This window comes from Gadus chalcogrammus, chromosome 23 (genome assembly GCF_026213295.1).
Source record: "Gadus chalcogrammus isolate NIFS_2021 chromosome 23, NIFS_Gcha_1.0, whole genome shotgun sequence".
NCBI classification, from domain to species: Eukaryota; Metazoa; Chordata; class Actinopteri; order Gadiformes; family Gadidae; genus Gadus; species Gadus chalcogrammus.
This window is the reverse complement of record NC_079434.1, coordinates 9,956,663-9,977,650: the sequence shown is the minus strand read 5'-3', so window position 1 is coordinate 9,977,650 and position 20,988 is coordinate 9,956,663. Positions and strand designations below refer to the sequence as shown.

Sequence of the window (20,988 nt, the reverse complement as noted above, 5' to 3'; positions counted from 1 at the left end):
GCCTGCCGAGAGGACTGTATCAACTGGTAGGCTGCATAGTCTGTCCATCCCACGACTGGTGGTATAACTCCCACTTGTGCGTGAACTAGTGAGTCGATTTTAAAACCTGGTGTTTAGATAGGGGATCTTTACACCTGTGAGGACCCCAGTTCTCTGCAGAGGTGGCTCCAGGTCCACACAGTCAAGTCCTGTCGTGTTTTCGTTCAAGCCTGGCTCTAAACCAACCCTTGATGTATCTCTGGGCAGGGCTATTTAGCGCACTAGCATTAAGGGAGGACCTTTATTTGGAGAACCGGGAAGTTCCATTGCTTACTTTCTTCCTGACTGTGCTGCTTTGTTTTCCTGTTTACTGTAAAATAAAAGCGTGTTGTGTCTGGAACCAAGCCTTCGCTCCCTAAAGTGTTTGGGCCGTCTCTGCGGCTCTATAAATCATTAGGCCTTACCCTGTCGTCCTGCTACCATTCCCTTAAAAACTATGTTTTATTCAGCTCCATTTCATTTGTCACAGTCAGTCCCCCCTAAAGTCCAGGTTAAACTCATTTTAGAGGCAGCTATGTAGCGGCAAATGTAATTATTGTGAAAAACAGGCACTTGTTGCAGGAATTGTTTTCATTTCATATTCTCCTCCAGTAATCAAACATAACTAAATGAACCCTTTTTCAGTCTGCATAATAGTGTTGTGAACCTCTATGTCCCATCATCTTCTCTGGTCAATGTTATCACGATTTACGCAGCATTTACCTGCTGTGTTTGTACATAAACAGGTTATTCTTATAAACACAAGGGCAGGAAAGGAGAGATTGTCTTTCATACTCAATAGTACAAAGCTCTCCTTTGGGAGATGGCTGAATGGTGTATACCACCTTCCCCCTCCTCCACCTCCTCCTCCCCTCCCCCCTCCTCCACCTCCCCTCCCCTCCTCCTCCACCTCCACTCCTCCCCTCCTCCACCTTCCCTCCTCCCCTCCTCCACCACCTCCCCTCCCCTCCTCCTCGCCTCCACCTCCCCTCCCCTCCTCCTCGCCTCCACCTCCTCTCCCCTCCTCCTCGCCTCCACCTCCTCTCCCCTCCTCTCCTCCTCCACCAGCTCCTCTCCTCCTCCACCTCCTCTCCCCTCCTCTCCTCCTCCACCTCCTCTCCCCTCCTCCACCTCCTCTCCCCTCCTCTCCTCCTCCACCAGCTCCTCTCCTCCTCCACCTCCTCTCCCCTCCTCTCCTCCTCCACCAGCTCCTCCCCTCCACCTCCTCCTCTCACTCCCTCCTCCACCTCCTCTCCCCTCCTCTCCTCCTCCACCAGCTCCTCCCCTCCACCTCCTCCTCTCACTCCCTCCTCCACCTCCTCTCCCCTCCTCTCCTCCTCCACCAGCTCCTCTCCTCCACCTCCTCCTCTCACTCCCTCCACCACCTCCTCTCCCCTCCTCCTCCACTCCACCCCCATTTCTCCCAAGTCCACCTCCTCCACTCCCATCTCCTCCTCTTCCCACCTCCTCCGCCTCCTCTCCCGTCATCCCGTGCACACCCCATCCCGTGCACACCCCATCACGTGCACGCCACAGACGCATGGCGTCACTTATGAGGCTGACGGCGATGGCAGCCCATAGATTTCTGCTTAAATACGCTTGGAGGCTTCCTTAAATAATTCATTGATAATGACCAGCATGAATAATTCAGACGCACAAACTTTGCTTTGGTAAGCATGATGCCAGCGTAGCTGACAGTGATGTACAATGTGAAATCACTTTTTATTAGGGGGGACATTTTTCAAAAACGCCTCAACCAAGTTTTTGAAAATCTGTTTAAGTGCAGCGGGCAGGTTCTGTTCATAAATAATGTTTTCTTTAGATTGGTGCTGGATATTGTGTTGACTCACATTATTGTGTGTGAAAGTATTTTATTGTGTGAGCAGATTTGAAAGGCCTTACCTTGGGCGGTCTGAATGAGAATAATTCTGTCATTCCACTTGGGCTGCATTTGAAGAGGGTCTGTTTTCACGATTGCCCATAAAATCTCTGATATGCCACGCATGACGGCTCCATTGTCACGCCTATATCTTCGAGTAACAACATGCTCTCTGTGTGACGATTAAACACATTAGGGAATGTTTATCCGTACAATGGAGCCATTTACACCCTCCTTAGGTGTCGGAGCAGAGCTTTCTTGGAGCTCATAGGAGGATGTTTGGTGCCTTGCGTTCTAATAAGGCATTGCTTCATCATTTTCATCATAGCGCACATATTTTCAAAGGTGTTTTATTGTAACGATATGCTTCATGCAGGGTGGGTTTCAAAGCTTTAACCTCTGAAAGGTTCTTTATACATTATATTAGAAGTATATCCTTACCTTTTTATGCGTTAAAGTTCCTAAAGAGATAGTGTTTAAGTGCAGTAGATTACCAGAAAATAAGCTTTATTTACCACATTTGGTGTTCTTGCTCAAAATAATGTATTGGGACCTCTGTGGGACGGAACCTGAAAATAGGTGTCAGACATAAATATAAAGGATAGTTCTGGAGTTTTAAACCTGGGCCCTATTTTCCCAGCATTTTGGGTGTAAGGGACGATTTCGGACGACAATTTTGGAAAATGGTAGAGTATTAAGCGAAAACACTGCTGCCGTAATCTACAATCAGACTGGCTCCGATTGTTAGCATTAGTGTCTGGCAGAATTATGGAAAGGATCCCTAGAAATACAACTGTTTTCTCTATCTTTCTCTTGATTTGGTTTGTTTGTTATTGTGTCCTATCAAGTCTTGCTTGAGGAGTCTGGCTTCGTAAATCTTGAGGTTTGAGTTGCTCGAGGAAATTTGCAGAGGGCCTGGCAGTGCTCTCTCCAACTCACTCATGTTGCTAAAGTTCGCTTCCTTCAACAACTCAACTCTTGCGAGATTTCAGATTGAGAATTCTCCTCAAGCGAGATTTGGTTAGACACAATAACAAACTGTCGGGATTAAGCAGGATTAGGTTAATGAAACATTAGGTTTTTCTCTGTAGGAACCCTGTCATTGGCGAGAACCAGCACTTTTAAGAGGACATACATTGATAGGGGGCTATTGGCCCAAAGGATTACATTGCAGCCGGAATTTGTGGATTATGGCTCAAACGTATCTACAAGATACATTTTTGAATTTGTTCCCAAAGCTGGGAAAATAGGGCCAACGTTGAAAAATCACAGGTTAACCTTGAAGGCAGCACCTAACAATTAGGTTATTTTACACTTCTACCAAACTACAATTTGGATGCAATGTTGTTCACTCCACAATATTTATTTTGACAGCTTATCTAACTTTGCAGAGTCAGATTCTTAGTACAAAATATGATCAACTAATAAATAATGATTATTATAAAAATTCCCAGCCGTACTTACAGTAACCTAGTTAAAATGAGCTCGACCAGACATAGTATAACAAGCACATATTATAGTTAATAAAACTGCAGGTGAGAGATGATCTTTCTGAGATACATCTGTTATTCTACTGATATGTGAAGGTTCTTTCCCACTGAGCACAGAGCACCAAGGCAGAAGGGCTGTATTATTCTTGTTTGCTCAGAGCAGCAAAAGAAGCACAGAGCCCTGCGCTTTGGGCCTCAGAGTTAACCCCGCCCCCTAATGTGTCACTAGTTAACCCCGGCCCCTATTGTGTCACTAGTTAACCCCGCCCCCTTTTGTGTCACTACTTAACCTCGCCCCCTATTGTGTCAATAGTTAACCGCGCCTCCTCATATGTCATCGAGTTAACCCCGCCCCCTTTTGGGTCAATAGTTAACCACGCCTCCTCACCTGTCATCGAGCTAACCCCGCCCCCTATTGTGTCACTTGTTAACCGCGCCTCCTCACCTGTCATCGAGCTAACCCCGCCCCCTGTCGTGTGGTTAGATCCCCAGAGCGCGCCCAGCGAGGTGGACGGGGTGAACCTGGAGGAGATCCGGGAGTTCGCCAAGGCCTTCAAGATCCGCCGTCTGTCGCTGGGCCTCACCCAGACCCAGGTGGGGCAGGCGCTGAGCGCGGCCGAGGGGCCTGCCTACAGCCAGTCTGCCATCTGCAGGTGAGGAGGAGTCACGGCACCCACCACCAGGCGTCATGTGGATCAGCCAGAGGGCTTTAAATGGGCCTCATGAAGAAGGCCAGTGCCCTCCCGGTATTCACCTGGCGGCCATGTTGTCAAGTTGGGCGGGGAAACCTTCGTCAGTCACCTAAATATGGCCGCTAGGTGATTAAGGATTTCAAAATCGACCCTCTACTGACATCACGAGTGGGAATGTGTACATCTAGATGTAAGATAAGAGAGACTTGGAATGTACCAACTTGGTAGGATGATCTGGGTAGATAACTCTCACTTGTGATGTCACAAGATTGTACATTTTGAGCTTGTAATGATCATCATAACTGGTGTTATATTAATAATAAAGTCTGGTACCTACACTTTATTATTAATATTGAAAATAGTATAGAGAAAGTGAAATATTTAAGTGAATTTAGGGACTTTTTATGTTTTTATCTGCGATAATAATTTCATTCTAACAAGTGATGAACAGCCTAAAGGTTTTTATTTAGGCATCAGACCATGGTTTAAATACTTTTCCCGCTGTGTAAGGAATGTCTATCACAATGACTAATATGATTTAGTTGTATAGATGATTATCATCATTGTGTTTCTTAAACAGCAGGTTGGTGTCAGCCATCAACGAAAAGACTATCCCAATGGAAATAAAATGGTGGCAGATCCTAATATAAAATGTCGTCTTGTTTCAAACCATTCAAAGAACACTCTGAATGTCTGTTTTATTCCACATCCCCAAGTTAAACTTGCCCTACTAACTTATTTACTTAGATTATATACATGTGTTTTTCCACTTGGTTGAGCAGAAACCACATATTGTTGAATTAAAAATAATGTGGTTGTTTAATGGAGCTTTGCTTATCTAGCCAGCGCTTCTAATCTATATTTCTGTCAAATGAGGTTCATCCAAGCATTAAAACTATCGCCTGCCGTCTTTAACTGTCATCTATTATTCAGTTAAAACATTAGGATATTACAATACATAATTAAATATCCCTTTGACAAACCGGCAGCATGCTGACTGCAGCGGATCCTACTTATCCTGCTTCTCCAACTCTGCGACAAGACAGTTACTTATGCAGAATACACACGCTAGTATTACACCCCGCACTTAAACCTTTAATTATTACTAAGGTCTGTCTCCCCAGTCAGACCTAAGTGATAATAACCTGAATAATCTAGTTTGTACGTGTCAGGTTCCGATGTTCCCTGAAGTACAGGAGTTACGTTTTAAACGGCCACATTATCTATTGATGAGACAATCAGTGTTAATGTTGTCTGGTCTTGTCGGGCCCGTCGGTGCGTTTAGCCCGATGTTTCGTGCCAACATTCCGAACTCCGAGAAGCGTATTTCCGAGGTAACTAAAGGAAAAGTGCCAACCAGCCCAAACCCAAAGTCCACAGCGTTTCCTCCAAAGTTCTCCACCATAGAATGATCAAACCAGCTCCAACGCTCGGTATAGTACACTTTTCACACGCTATTTGAATGTAATATCGCATTTTAGCGGGTTAAGCTAAATTCCGTCCAAGCAATTATACTTTACCTTCCTTATCTAAAACCCTGCTCTGAATTTGCTGCTGCTGCATCACTCGTTCCGTGCCCTCGCTGCCCGGCGCATGATTTAAATGCGTCGCAGGGAAGCGTGCGCATTACTGACGTCCTCTCCCCGCACAGGTGACACAGCTGCCATGCACCGCTAAAAATTTCATCACATCAACATCAAAGCGACGATAGAAGGTGAAACCACAGTGAAGGGGGGGGGGAGGGGCGGTGAGGGGGGGGGGGGTTCGTAAGAAGCCAACTTATGTTTAAAGTCCTAGAAATCAACCCATGAAATATTCACGCGCCATGCATAATTCACATATTTATAACATACATTAAAAACCATTAGCCTCAAAAGTAAACAGGGGTTGTTAGGACGGGTTTGCGGCGGGCGGCGTGACACGGGACATGGCAGGCCTCTCCCGACGAAGGGGCGTGCTGCATTTAGTCAACATCAAGCCCGACACGAGGACTCGGAGGGGGCGAGAGGGGCTCCGGGGGGCCCCAGGCGGCAGGAACCAGACATCACACACACTGTGACAGATCCCTCTGCCAGGTCCGCTCCTGTCTCCCCCTACCCCCAGCCCCTCCATGATGAGGGGCTGGGAGGAGACCTCCTATGGTCTGGGCATAGGCGTCCCGTGGACGTCACGTGGTGCTCATCAAATCATGCCGGCTGTGGACAGGCCGGGGGTTCTGGGTTCACCTGGTTGTCTCTACCTGAAGGCCTCCCCGAGCAAGATGTCCCCCACTCCTTCCTGCTCCTTAAAGACACAAACCTGAACTCGCTGTCAAGAGAGTTTGGATAAAAGCATCTGGCAAATGACCAGATGGTCATGGTTAAATGTCCATCAGAACTAGTCCTTCCTTACTGTTAAGATCAGGGTGAATGCCATTACTGTAATCATAACTGTAAAATCACCGCTGGAGATAGCGTGCTCGGGCCTGGCGTCTCGCCGTGGCTCAGAGAGAGCGGTGCAGTATGGGTAGTTGCTCTCCCCGGTCCCTATGCACCAGCGGCCAGACAGCATTGACCCAGATGAGCGTCTCACAGCTCATTTTATTATTTCTGGGTCCCGTTGATCCATGAAATGTCCCGGCGGACCCCGGTTATGTACTAATGCTTTCCTCCACTCAGAATCCCAGACCTGCCCTCCCTCTCCCCTGCTTATGCACACTGGACCGTTAATACCCAGACCTAGTGAGGCCCCGCACCCCACCAGCCCAGACATCAGACCCCCTAGTCCAGCCCACCCTGAGGCCGCTCTTTCAGGTGTCGGATGGACAGCCAGCACTGGTCCAACTTCACTGGAGCAGACAGACACTGTCTCTCAAGGACACACATAGGACTCTCCCTTCTCTCAGTGTAACCTCCTCCTTCTCTTTTCACAATGGTTGTGAATGGGCATTATCTTTTTTCGTCCCATCAAAATAAAAGTCTGTTTGGAACTCGAAAGTGAAAATCTACTAACGGTCTTCCTAGAGTGAGTGTTTGCAACGACTTTCGGGAATAATTCTAGCCGAAGGTTTAATTTAAGAAGTACAGAATTTGAAGAATGTGTTGCATGTACATAAACTAACACGACTCTACCACATTAGAGCATTAAAATTGAAACGTTATTAGATGGCAGAAAAAACAAAAGGAAATGTGTGATATGCACATGGTTGTTAATAATTCATGTCTCTCTGGTAAATAAATGATGTCATATTTAAGGCCTTGTTTTGCTATTTTTTGGCAATCATCACTTGAAGAAAGGAAATTAGAAACAGAACTTATACTGGTTTGATGCTAAGATATTTCTGTTTAAAGTGGCACATATTCAATTGTTAGTCAGATGTTAAGCATTGCTTGTTGTTTTTTATTGTATTGTATTTTCACAAAACAGTAAATGGTAAAGTATTTTTTCTGCACTACTGCCTTGCTGGGACAGAGGCTAATTTACGTTCTTTAGCTCCACATGCTAGTCATGCTGTTCATGCTAACAGTTAGCCTGTGCTAAAGTCAGGTGTTGTCCGGACCAGCACAAGGCCCTGGCCTCTGTCCCGGTATCAGGCAGCACTTCCCCTGCTGTGGGAAGGAACCTCAGTAAGATTCTTCTTTCTTGATTCTCCCCAGACACACCATCCTGAGAAGCCACTTTTTCCTACCACAGGAAGCCCAGGAGAACACTGTAGCTAAAAGTCTGAACCCTGGCCTTTTGTACCCTGCCAGGTTTGAGAAGTTGGACATCACCCCTAAAAGCGCCCAGAAGATAAAGCCAGTTCTGGAGCGTTGGATGGCTGAGGCAGAAGCCCGCCACCGCTCCGGCATGCAGAACCTCACCGAGTTTATCGGCAGTGAGCCGTCCAAAAAACGCAAGCGCAGGACCTCGTTCACGCCGCAGGCCCTGGAGATCCTCAACAGCCACTTTGAGAAGAACACACACCCCTCCGGCCAGGAGATGACCGAGATAGCCGAGAAACTCAACTACGACCGCGAGGTGGTGCGTGTCTGGTTCTGCAACAAGAGGCAGGCCTTGAAGAACACCATCAAGCGCTTGAAACAACCGGAGCCGGGCCCGGCCGCGTCCATGGACCCGCTCACTGACTCTATGGAAGAACTCCCAAAGTAGACCCCCTCGGTGGAAAGGCCCGGGTCTCAGACCAGGGTCTAGAGCCAAGGTCTGTGGCGCATGGAGGCGGGCGGGGTGCCCTGCGGACCGCCACCCCCCCTCCCCTGCTTGTGTGAAGTGGACCGGATGGACGGAGTTCTCAAACCAAACTATGTGTTGTCAATGTGATTCCCACACTTGTGTAAAATGACCTCGGCAAAACCCAAAAAAAAATTAAGAAAAAAGAAGGCCAGTATAAAAAGAAAGATGAATATTTGAGAGTTGTGTACAAACTGTGCTGTGTCTAAGAGTCTACGGTTCTGATGCCTCGGAGCCCGCTAACGTCCGGACCGTCGGTTCCAGCCGTCGGTTTGTAAGGAAGTCATACCAAATCAAAACACTATTTACCAAAGTCTGTTGCATCCGAGTACAAAAATAATTTTGTAATGTAAATGTGCTCTAAATTTCTACATTTGTACTGGCAAATCAAAGCTCTATGTGTGCGGTCGACATTTTAACGCCTCTTCCGGCTTTTCCTTTGTCCTTCATTTGATTTTGTGTAAATAATGAGAAAAATAAATGCTGTCTTCAGATTGCAACCACACTTTTAAAAGAAAAAGCTGTTTTTTGGAAGAAAAAAAAGAATCTAGTATCTTTTCTGTTTAACAATAATACATATTGTTGGCCGCCTCCAAACTGCAGATGATCTGAGTGTGACATTTGTAAGACTGCACAGGGGATTGATGAATCATTTTAAACAGCTGGAGGGGGAGAGGGTCGGTCTGTCATTCTGTTACCAAAGCCTGATAGCCAAAGATCTCATCACTTCAGCTCGAGGACTGGGAATGATTTAGACATTCATTCCATTCTTTGATTATCTGTTATTTATGGGTTTATTGATTTGAGTGTTGTTGTGATGTAGTTTCGAACCATCCTTTCTCGAAACGTTTTGAGTCAAAACAAGGTTTAAAAGACAATTCCTATGTGACAGGGCTCTCCCTACAGCCAGCTCCTCCTCCTGGACCAAACGCTTTAGCAGGGCCTCACGTCGGGTGGGCCGAACATCACAGTGATATCAATACATTGGTTTTGATATTAGAATTGTAATTATTATAATGATCTCCTATAACTGTGCGTGTTTGAAATCTGCTTAGTAAGTCCAAAACGACCAAGCTTTAATTAACTCCAATCAGTATTTAACCTTTTTATGCTCTCCTTTTTATTTTAAACCCTGTTATTTATTTTTGAGAGGAAGAAAACTGAATAATTTAGTTTATTTTTTTATTTTTTGTATTGTTGATTCTTTTAAACTGTAAATGTCCGAAGGATGCTGCAGTGAATAATTAGTGGAAACATCACATTACAGTTATTTTACATGTCTGTCTTAAGAAGGGTCATTTAAAGTTGTCGAGCCCAGATTTTGTTCTTCTTTTAGTTGTATTATTATCATTATTTGATGTGTTATTTATTCATGTACATGTTCTCCTAGCACCCCGTTCTGAAAGTGCACATCTTGCAGAAAGCTGAGAGTAAGTGGCAGATGTCGGCTCCGCTCCGCTGCAGTGGAGATCCACCGCCGTGTTTTCACCGTCACACGTCCCCTCGCTCCGTCCCCACATGTCACTTTGGTTAAACCAGTCCACACTACGCTCCTGGCTCCAAACTCCACACACACTCACACACACACACACACAAACACACACACACACACAAACACACACACACACACACACACAAACACACACACACACACACACACACACACACACACACACACACACACACACACACACACACACACACACACACACACACACACACAAACACACATACACACACACACACACACACACATCAGATGCTCCACGCACACATACACACGGTGGTTGATAAATATTTCAAAAACACATTTATTACAGTTTCAACACTGAAACCTTTGCATGCTAATTGGATGTAAATGTTTGAGATTCAAAAAACCATTCAGACAGATCTTGAGCACTATTCAAAACGTTTACACAATCCTATTTTTTGATTGCAGAAGGCTCCAGATGTAGCTTCTAGCATAGCAGCTAACCTGGCCAACGTTGGTCAGAGGAGACCATAACCACGGTGATCTATGTCTTTCACAGTTAACTCGAAAGAACATGCAACTTTTAGACTCCACAGTGACCACAACGGGTTCATTTCCTCTGGAAAGTCCCTCCTACTTATGATCAGTATCCAACCATTTCCATCCGAGAATACATCAATCAACGAGGAGCAGGGTCTACTTGGACGACTGGCCTTCTGCTCCCTGTTGGGACCCTAGTTTGGGTCTTTAGCCCAACACAGCAGCAGGAGCTAGAGCCAAACTCACAGGAGATGTTGTCTGTCTGGATGCACCTTGGCTTGCCAATACCAAAGACCACCGTCGAGGCGCTCTTCACAGCCGCACGCACCTGAGGTTGACAACCCGGTAGATACGGGAGAGGAGGAAACACAAGGGGTTTGGGAAATTCAAAGTATGTTTAATCCATTTCAGGTTTACCTCAGTATTCCCCCCTGCTCCTTATGTCGGTGTTACAGTAGAGTGTGTGTTAAGGGAATATGGACACGGAGACAGGGTCTTTTATTGAATTCAGCAAAGTATTTATGATTTATTTATCTTATTATTTGTTTATTCCATGTCCTGCTCAGTAGATCTCCATCTGATAGACGAGTAGAGCCCAAACTCCGACCAGAAGGGAAAAAAATGATCACTATGGAATGGAAACTGTTATTTATATGTTGTTCCTATGTTTTTAACATGTTATTCATTATTTATTCATAGGAACCAATTAAACCAAAGCTGAGGGGTCTGCAGGGGCTGGTTTTATTTTATAAGCTGAGAGCTGAACTGAATATATACAGCAATATCGGTTTGGTCAGTTAAGCAGCACTTTGTGTATTTCTAAAGAATAAAAAATAATGTTCCGCAATTCTGTCAAATTCATACAATTAGTAATAAACGATTGTTTGACATGAAACATCTGTTCTGTTTTGAATTGTTCAATGAAAAACACCGGGAATGAATGACTAGATAGAAAGAGAGAGAGACAGACAGAGAGGAGAGAGAGAGAGAGAGAGAGAGAGAGAGAGAGAGAGAGAGAGAGAGAGAGAGAGAGAGAGAGAGAGAGAGAGAGAGAGAGAGAGAGAGAGACAGAGGAGAGAGGATTAATCACTTTAATGTATGTGTAATTATTCAACTAATAATAGGCCTACCTTATCTACTGAATATGCTATAACGCTGCGTGTCTCCATGTGGTTAATACGGAACCCCTAATAATAATTGAAACGTTAAACGGAATGTTAATTGCCAATTTAACATATGGCGCGTGGTGTCGCCCACGTGATTGGCAGCCCGCCTTTCGAGGAGCGACCCCCGCCCTCTTCAGGGCCAATCAAACATCTCTATCTGTGTCAGGGCTACTCTCATCAAAGTTGCATGGCTTTGTCTTACCAAACAACAATAACGAGACAAGTAGAAGAAGAGAGGGAGAAATCCTTTTGAAACTCAGCTCTAAAGTTTGAAACGGTTCCCGTGTCCGTGATGCCTTTGAAAAACCCGACGAGCTGCCGAAAAGACAGTGGTAAATAAATAAATAATACTAATAAAAAGCATAGACAACATAAATTATTAATATGAGGCTGAAAACTGATGTTGGAGTCGCTTTTTGGTCTTCCTTTCAGCGCTCTCTTTATTTTCATTTCAACCCGCGAGATGTTGAGTGCTTGATGCTTGTTTGATGGGGAAATGTTGTGGACTATTTGTTATTCCATTGTTTTTGTTTTTTTCCATTAACTCAGTAATTGTGCAGATGTAGCTGCTGACCCACATCTCAAATATTTTCACTATCACTGATGATAAAAGTTTACTTTATTTTATGGCTACAGTGACAGAGTCAGCAGAGTTCTGCTTCTCTCCAGTTAAAACAGACTGGAACACCAACTCACAGGCCTAGTTGACCTGTTCTATGGTTATTCATTCTACTGTAGTAGGCCTAGCCTGTATCACATTCACATCAGAATCTGATTATTTAAGCCAGTTTAGAGATTATATTTTACTTAGATAACTTCAAACTTACAATGTATTGATAACTGTTACTTTGAAACCCCTTAATGTGCTTACAGGCCTAGTAGGCCGATACATACCCTCACGTGAATTAATACCAAAACATGTTCCGCTCTGTGTAAATCAGTCCCATCATTTAGTCGTCTTGTTGAACATCCATTCATCATCTGGGTCTGAATCAATACCGGCGGAGCTGCTTATTGATCCCTATTGTTTTATCCTGCGGAGTTAAGATTACATATCCTCAGCTGCCTGTGTTTGTCTGTATGTCTGTCTGTCTGTCTGTCTGTCTGTCCGGGGGATTAGGAGCCTTTAGTGGTCGTCCATAGCAGTCCACTGTCTTCCTGGGCAGGAGAAGCGACCGTTCAAGCGACAAACACCTACAATTGTCGAGGAAGAGAAAAGAGGATAGAAATATTATGACATGTCTGCTGCGCTACAAATGGATTATGTTTCAATGTGAGTGCGGACAGTGGTGGGAGGGGGGCGGTGTGTGTGTGTGTGTGTGTGTGTGTGTGTGTGTGTGTGTGTGTGTGTGTGTGTGTGTGTGTGTGTGTGTGTGTGTGTGTGTGTGTGTGTGTGTGTGTGTGTGTGTTGGATGCAGATGGTTTAAAATTGCTGCCTTTGTTTTCCATCAGGCGTGAGCCATCGCTTCTGTTCTCTCTCCGATGTTCTGGGTAAATGAACTGTCGCTTCGTCCATCCTCGCCCTCTCTCCCCTCCCTTTCCCTCCCTCCCGCTCTCTCCTCGACTGTCCTCCTCAAGGTTGAAGAGCCGTCGAGGCGTCTCCTGCTCCGCATCTCCGCACGGACGCCCCTCGGTCTGTGATTACCTGCTGGGGGTAGGCATCCATGCATTCATCACTCCCTCTCTCTCTCTTTCTCTCTCTCTCTGTCTCTCTCTCTCTCTCTCTCTCTCTCTCTCTCTCTCTCTCTCTCTCTCTCTCTCTCTCTCTCTCTCTCTCTCTCTCTCTCTCTCTCTCTCTCTCTCTCTCTCTCTCTCTCTCTCTCTTGTTGTTGTTGTGGACGATGCGTGGGGAGTATTTACAGCTGGAAGGTTAATAACGCGAGTCTTTATGAAGATGTCTGCCAGACGCAAACGGCACTTTGGGGGCCGTTTAACTTTCCGCTAAATCTGTCTGAGTGTGTAACGTGTCTCTGGTCTTAATTGCAGGCTTTTTATGTGTTGTTGGCGTTCTGTTTTGGGATCCGAGCTCTTTGTCTGCTTCCTGATGCGGTATTACGACAGCGCTACAGGCTCCTTCCACGTCAAGTTGCTTCATCGCTGAGATATTCCGCTCAAGGCGGCTGGCAGACCAATGCTTTAAAGTTCACCTACAGATGATGGTGAACGTCTAATATAAGAACAGACTTTCTATACATAGTAATCTAACTCTAATAGAAGGCCCATACCGAGGCCTTTAGTAAATATCACGGATAGTATAAAATATATGGTATATAAACTTGAGTAGAGAAGCATGGCTCAAGAAGATTCCTAATTCTTGATAATGCTGGATATTACAATACCACAGAGTGCCCTAGAGCTTCAAACACCTGCTGACCTTTGACCTTACTGACCGGCTAGCCCCAGAGAAGCCGTTAGCGCTGCAGAGACGGCAGGCTTCACTTGAAGAAAGGGCCGCTTCTTGGGTCACTGTAACTTTTTGACACTTCTCCTCTCCCTCCCTTCCCCTGATGTTCTGAGGAGACCACGCTCACGATGTCCCTCTCCTCACGTTGACCTCCGCCTGCTGGACCGGAGGACAAGGAGGCTGCAGGGAGGTGCTAATTGTAGATGGGCTGATGGAAGGGAAGAGAGTAGGAGGAGGAGAGAGGAGAAAGGAGGAGAGAGGAGAGCTTGATGGAAGATAAGAGAGAAGAGGAGGACCGGGAGAGAGATGAGGGAGAAGCGGAGGAGGAAGGGAAGAGGAGGTGAAGTAGAAGGAGAGACGTAATGAGAGAGGCAAGAAAGTGACCTTGTCCACCCCAACATATCTTTATCTTCTTATAAGCGGCCGTGCGGACGCCCTGCCCTCTCTCTCTCTGGGTGGGAGGGGGGGTCTCTGGGTGCTTGGAGGGGGGGGGGGGGGGGGAATGGCCAGCGGGAAATCACAGATGGAAGAATCACTCCAATGGCGGCGGCGGGAGATGTCAACAGGCCCATAATGATAGCTGATGGCCGCTCTCTCGCGCCTCACCTGCCCAGTCGCACCCACACTTGAAAACATAATTAGAGCGGAGAGAGAGGGGGACAGGGGCGTCAGGGCCGGGTTTTGTGTAAGCAATGCTCTCTGGGTTCTACCTCCGCAAGTCCTTCACCTCACGCCTTCCTTCCTATCTCTGTCTCTCTCGCTTTGTCTCTCTACCTCTCTTCCACCCTCTCTGTTCTCTCCATCTCTCTCTCTCTCTCTCTCTCTCTCTCTCTCTCTCTCTCTCTCTCTCTCTCTCTCTCTCTCTCTCTCTCTATCTCTCCCTCCTCTCATCTGTTATTCTGTGTGAGGGGAGAGGAGCTAAGAGGAAGTAAGTGCGAGAGTAAGGGAGTAAGGAAGGGGGAGAAAGGGAGAGAAAGAGAAGGCAGAGGAGGAGCAGGAGAAGGTGCTTGGGCTCCATTGTGCTGGTGGCTGTCAGGTTAAATTAGGGAGTACAGCCTCTGTGAGTGTAAAAAAATCAATACTTGATGGAAGATTGCTCCCCGGAAAATCTGTTTTGATTCCAGGATTAATTCTTGACCAAAGGATCCAGCAAAATGACATGCCATTAGGGCCAAAATGAACACATTGTGCGGTGGAAATTGGATGGAGATGTGTCTGGTGATTGGCCGGGAGGTGGGGGAGGTGAAGGTGGAAGTGGTCTTGGAGAGTGGGGAGACGGGGGTGTGGCGGACGTGAGTGAGGCCCTCGGTATCCGCTCGACCGCTGTTGTCCGGTTTCCGTTCAAATGTGTTCCGCCTTCTTCAGACGCATGTGTCCGCCAGCAGCCGTCTCCTGAGTTCTGTTTAAAACAAGACATGATGCTTGAGAACTGTGGGAACAACAAGCCACACTCTCGTTGTGGTTGGTCCCACAGTGAGAATAAAGCGCGGCGACGCATTGATGAGTGAGGAATGAGGCGGGTGAGGGCCTAATGGACTCAACCTACTTCCCAACAAATGTTTTTAAATAATATTTCATGGATGAATACATACTAATGATAATGTTTTTTCATATTCATTTTATTATAGCTCTACTTTAAATGCAGTGGGATAAAAAACAAAAACAATTATTGCTTACGATTTTATTCTGAAGGCTGAATAGTCAAAAATAATCACTACCACCAAAAAGTTACAAAAAATAAGAAAACAATTCCATCCTTCAGATTGACAACTAAAACCCACGAGAGATGGACTCCATCTCAAGCCGTCGCGTTTCGTCTTTGCTTATGTTTATATCCTATGTGGATGTGGCTCCCTCTGCTGGTGATGGAGAAGTGGGGTTAATCGACTCTGTAACGATAGGTGGCGCTAGAACGCATTTCACGTTTTAACCGCCGTAGAAGAAATGGTAGCGCAATGTAATGACGTAGGCTGAATGTGTGCCTCTCATCCCAGCATCCAAATGCACACATGACAGTCAGGTCAAGTCCCTCTGGTCGATTGGTACGGGTACACTGACCAGAAAAGTTAAATGAAAGTGAAAGTCAAACATGTCGTGGGTTAAATCCGTTTCGGTCAGCGGGGATGATGTCTTCGACGATGATGCGGATGACATCAGTTTACAAAACAAAGAGTGGAAGCACAACATGGAGAAACGAGTCAAGGTAGTTATAACGATAAATATTTATGAAGGCCTGTATAACATTATTATGATCATGTATACAATAACGGCTTTGAAGCCTTGACTTATTTGTTTTGATGCGCGTTGCATACCGAGCCATTTGATATTGTGTTCTGCTGACACTGTCCTGTAAAGTGTTGGACAATGTTCCGTGTCCCCAGGATGGTTACGTGGAGGGCATCGACACGGCGAAAGCACAGTTTCTTCAGGTCGGCTTCAACTTGGGGTACCGAGAAGGAGCCTTGAAGACGGTGGCCCTCGGCCGTCTCAAAGGGATCGTGAGGTAGCTGTATTTAAAAACAGTAAAAAAAAAAAACACAGTTGAATGTCGCCTTGGACACACTGTTATGCAGGGTCCTCTTTACTACGATGTTTCCATTGATTCCACCTCACACGAGTCGCTTTTGTCTCTTTGTTTTGGCGGCTTTTGACGTCGTTCTCGTGGTTTATTGTTCTGTGTATGACTCACAGCTGGTCGGCTGTTCCCTTTCTCTCTCTCTCTCTCTCTCTCTCTCTCTCTCTCTCTCTCTCTCTCTCTCTCTCTCTCTCTCTCTCTCTCTCTCTCATACATTGTGTGTGTGTGTGTGATGAAGCTCATCTCTTTGTGGTTTTCCACCCCCTCAGTGCCATCCAGTGTTGGTGCCAGCAGAGGCCGGCGCCCCTCAACTCCACCCCGGTGTCGGTGAGCGGCTTGCTCCAGCGAGTGGTCCAGCACGAGGAGAGACTGATGAAGGAGATGAGGCAAGCGCTGGAGAAGCCCCCTGTGACCGCCAGCACCGTCTCCGATAGCCTGGAAGACCTGGGGGTCCACCCCGGGGAGGAGGAAGGCGGCCGGGGACCAGGAGGAAAGGACGACGGGTCGGCTGGAGGATTAGGTGGAGGAGAAGGAGGCGGATGTTGTGGGGGAGGGGGATGTGGAGGAGAAGGTGGTGAAGGAGGAGGATGTGGACAAAAAGGAGGAGATGGTAGCGGAGGAGGAGGATGCAATAAGACAGACTGCTGCCAGAAAGGAGGAGAAGAAAAGATGGAGCAAGAACCTTGTTTGAAGGTTTCCTCCTCCTCCATTTCCTCGTTCTCCTCCTCCAGGAGTTTTGACTCCAGAGAGAGCCTTCTCGAGCTCCTGCGGGCGTGCGAGGACCTTGTGGATGAGCTGGGGTTACCACGGGAACTAATTGTGCAACTGCAGTCGTTGAGGAGCACAGCGTGAAAATAAACACCGATGATGATGTTTTGTTTACATTATAATTTTTTACAATACTTCTTATGTGTGTGTATTTTACTGTCTATTGAATCCTGATTTATAAAGTTACGGGGTCACATAGTGAACATTTGAAGCCGTTTAGTGAACTCTAGTTGTATCTACTTTCTGAAGAGTAGCAGAGAATTAATGAAAATAAAACAAAACTTGATGAAAGTTATTATAGTACAGCAAAATTACATTTGTTAATTCAAGGTTTTCAGTCTGATTCAATCTGAATCAATACCAAATTACCAATCACGAAAAAGCAGATTAAAACAAATGATTCAGTGGTAATAATACCCGCTGGGAATACTTTTGCTCTCAAGGTTTTGTGTACTGACACAAATCACACTGCTAGTTCTACTACTACAACATAATACTGGAACAAAAATAAAACACCATCAAACTTTTATTATTAACATTACCCTTTTTCGACTCGTATTAAATTCAAATTAGCATGGACCAATCATGGAGGAACGTGTTATCGTGGTTCCTTGAACGCCTCATTGGTGAGAATTGGATATTTACGAGTTCCCCTGAATGCAGCATCGCGCTGGGCGTAAACGAATGTGACGTCGCTTTTACAAAATGCGGATCCGATTTCACATTCGACCTGCAATGGTTTAGCTTGGATAATATCTCGTATTATACACAACGCACTTCATATGTATAACTTAGAGCCGTCTGAGCTGATGCATTAGATGATAACGGATACCCGACGCGGAAAATAAGCGGTTTAATAACATAGTTAATAATACAGGGGAACCACTAGCTGTAGCTAGCAGGCTAATCCTGTTGTACACGAGAAAAGGAAAGTGAAACAGAAATCGCCTTACACTGGACTCTCCGGACACGTTCTGCAGTGAGACCCGTTTATCAGGTTTGTGAGCACATCTTTTAAGTCATTCGCCTGATATCTGACCACAATTTAAAGTAGAATAATGTGATCCCATGCCCGAATGAATGATTTACTCGTCATGTGGTGGTTCTAATTATTAGCTGTAAAGTTATAGCATTAACATACTTGAGATACAGGTACATGCAAACCCTCAATCATGCATGGCATTTCATTCTGGTTCTACCAGGAAATAACAAACATTAACTTGACATGAACCCGTGATCGAAGTAGAAGGCACAAAAGGGTGAACTATGTATCCTATGTTGTAGTTATCAACTTTATATCGTCATGATCCAGGTGTATTCAGAGGAATGCACTTCTTAAGTTCGGGCTGTAGTTAAGTTGGAGAACCGTCCAGATGATCCTCGGGGTCACCGGACTCAGGCTGTAGATCCGGTGGACTCCCACACCTCGGGGCTTTCTAATACGATGGGGAGCTGTTGTTGTCATGCCGAGACTCCCTGCGCATCCCTGGAGGAGAAGAGCGGGTTGTTGGCTGGAAAGACCGCCGCGCCCCCTGAAACGGGAATAGAAGGTGCTTTCCCGGACAGCCCGACCTCTGATGGGAGGTAAATGTATAAATATGAGTTTAATATAGGATTGTTTACCTGGGAATAATATGCTGCAATACACATGTAAATTGAAAATGTATTCGCATTACAGGGTATTTTGGTATGGTTTTAACGATTCCATGTTGGGTCTATCTTGAACCTTTAAAATATACAGTGTCCTATCTCATGTTCAGAGGTAAGCTACATCTCTTGATGCTCTATGACTGTGTGTGTGTGTGTGTGTGTGTGTGTGTGTGTGTGTGTGTGTGTGTGTTTGTGTGTACTCCGCAGGAAAGCCAGCATGGGTGAGATCAAAGAGGGGGAGATGAAGGAGGAGCAGATCAAAGCGGAGGAGAAGACATCAGTGACGGCGCAGGTGAGACAGGGAGAAAACACTCCCAGCATGCGGCAGGAGAACGGCGTGGTCCAGAAGGAGAGCGCGTGTACGGAAGACGTGGCCCCTCCCACCCGACATCAGAGCAGCGCCGGTGGACCCCTGGACCCCCAGCTCCAGCCGCTGCCCGCCGCTGAAGCCCCAGATGTGGCGGTGACGGGAACAGTCGTCGTGGCAACGCCAGAGAAGCAAAGCACAGCATCGGTGGCGGAGGAGAGATGTTCCCCCCCCAGCACTTCACAGGAAGTCACCGACGCACACTGTGAAGGAGAGCGGAGGAACTCTCCGGAGGGTCTCCGGAAGGAAGAATCGCCAGAGTCCCTGCTTCCTGCTCTAGGGGGCTTCTCCCCCCCGAAGATCTCAAACACACAGTTGCTCTCCCAGCCGCCTCCTTCCTCTCCCCAAACTCCAACCACCCGGTGAGTCATGTGACAGGAAGCAGAGCTCAGGTTAACCCACCAGTCCCGACATATAGATTGCTCTCTTTGCTACTTATTTTAATTATTTGTTTTGTCTTTGGTAAGTTTGTATTCTCGCTCTCTCTCTCTCTCTCTCTCTCTCTCTCTTCCTGTCTGTCTCTTCCTGTCTGTCTCTTCCTGTCTGTCTCCAGGTGTGCTTGCATGATGGACAGGTAAATCAATATTCTGTTGTTTCCTTCTCACCTCCAGGGCTGTGATACCAGAGCGGAATTTGGAGGAGCACAGCTCCTCCCCAGACCTCCAGGTCTGTTCTCTGGAGCCCCAGGTCTGTGGGGAGGTGCCCGTCTGCAGTTTTGTGGAGCAGATCCATTCCCCGGCCCTCCAGGTCTGTGGTGACGGGTCCAGCCATACTGTTCAAGGCCTCAGCAATACTGTTCATGACAGTTCCCTGGGGCCCCACTCTACTGGGCCCAGTGATCTCCTGGATCAAGAGACCGACTGCCCTGTGGACAGCAGGCAGAGGTGAGCTGCTTCACACTCGTACTCCCAGAACAATGCTTGTGTACAGAGTGTTAGTCATGTCTGTTGTTGCTATTTCCCCTGTGACCACCAGGGGGCACTAAGTCACCACAGTGAAAGTCCCATTTCCTGTCCTTTATGTTTACAACATGCAGAGCTAGGGAGTTTTCCAACTGTGCTCCAAAAAAATCTTACGTAAACATTTAGCAATATTTTGTATAGCTTTTAATTTTTTTTTAAGCAGAAAGTCACTGATATGTGAGGGTAAGAACTACCAAGTCAAGTATACAATCATAATTTAAGCTACAAAAAAAAGTAAGTTCCAAACAAATCAATCGGACAAGATTGCAGAGTAGATATCGGATTCAGAAATAACAGGTTAGTATTGTGAGTGAGTGCTTTTCTAAATGGTGTTGCCAAACACAGTTGCATTTAAGACTATGAAGCAAATAAAAATCAGCAAAACAAAATGTAATCCGTTGACGTTGGGCTGGCTGCCTGGTGTCTTTGACAGCAAACCAACTCCTCTGGTGGAAGATCTCCACTCTGACCTCCCGTCAGAGCTCAGGGCCACACCGACGGAGATCAGGGCCTCACCGACGGAGCTCAGAGCCTCACCGATGGAGCTCAGCGACCTCCCGTCGGAGCTCAGGGCCCCCAACGAGACCCTGGAGAAGCCCCCGGAGGATGAACCCAGGCCCCTGGTCACCAGTCCTTCGGGGAGCTGGATCGTGCGACCACCTGGGGGTGAACCAGGATCAGTATCAGCAGGAAGTGGTCGATGCACAACAGGAAGCAGTTTGGAAAGGAGACGGGCAGGAGGAGGAGGAGGAGGCCGCCGGGCGGGGGATGGGGGCTTCCATTGAGCCGATGGATAC

At 46.5% G+C, this 20,988-nt stretch overlaps 3 protein-coding genes across 3 annotated transcripts in view; all 3 read left to right on the top strand.

The window, feature by feature from the left end:
• pou6f2 (POU class 6 homeobox 2) overlaps positions 1-8,783 on the top strand; it is a 31,800-nt gene extending 23,017 nt beyond the window's left edge. Inside the window, exons 6-7 of the mRNA XM_056584816.1 lie at positions 3,872-4,040; positions 7,811-8,783. Coding sequence (XP_056440791.1) covers positions 3,872-4,040; positions 7,811-8,210 — 569 coding nt within the window. The 3' untranslated portion in view covers positions 8,211-8,783. The remainder of the gene's footprint in view (positions 1-3,871; positions 4,041-7,810) is intronic.
• Positions 8,784-15,955: 7,172 nt separating this feature from the next.
• On the top strand, positions 15,956-17,751 carry otulina (OTU deubiquitinase with linear linkage specificity a). Its single transcript, XM_056583877.1, has 3 exons — positions 15,956-16,072; positions 16,251-16,372; positions 16,714-17,751. The coding sequence occupies exons 1-3, from the start codon at positions 15,959-15,961 to the stop codon at positions 17,294-17,296; spliced, it is 819 nt and encodes a 272-aa protein (XP_056439852.1). The 5' UTR covers positions 15,956-15,958; the 3' UTR covers positions 17,297-17,751.
• A 141-nt stretch (positions 17,752-17,892) lies between these two features.
• Positions 17,893-20,976, top strand: LOC130377657 (uncharacterized). Its single transcript, XM_056584815.1, has 4 exons — positions 17,893-18,796; positions 19,070-19,591; positions 19,841-20,113; positions 20,625-20,976. Exons 1-4 carry the CDS (start codon positions 18,657-18,659, stop codon positions 20,974-20,976), a joined length of 1,287 nt encoding a protein of 428 aa, XP_056440790.1. The 5' UTR covers positions 17,893-18,656.
• The last annotated feature ends 12 nt before the right edge of the window (positions 20,977-20,988 follow it).

Coding starts and splice junctions, on each gene's coding strand:
- otulina (XM_056583877.1), top strand. CDS start 15,959: ATGTCGTGGGTTAAATCCGTTTCGGTCAGCGGGGATGATGTCTTCGAC. Junction 16,073..16,250: donor ACATGGAGAAACGAGTCAAG/GTAGTTATAACG, acceptor CCGTGTCCCCAG/GATGGTTACGTGGAGGGCAT. Junction 16,373..16,713: donor CGTCTCAAAGGGATCGTGAG/GTAGCTGTATTT, acceptor CCACCCCCTCAG/TGCCATCCAGTGTTGGTGCC.
- LOC130377657 (XM_056584815.1), top strand. CDS start 18,657: ATGGGGAGCTGTTGTTGTCATGCCGAGACTCCCTGCGCATCCCTGGAG. Junction 18,797..19,069: donor AGCCCGACCTCTGATGGGAG/GTAAATGTATAA, acceptor TGTACTCCGCAG/GAAAGCCAGCATGGGTGAGA. Junction 19,592..19,840: donor CCCCAAACTCCAACCACCCG/GTGAGTCATGTG, acceptor TCTCACCTCCAG/GGCTGTGATACCAGAGCGGA.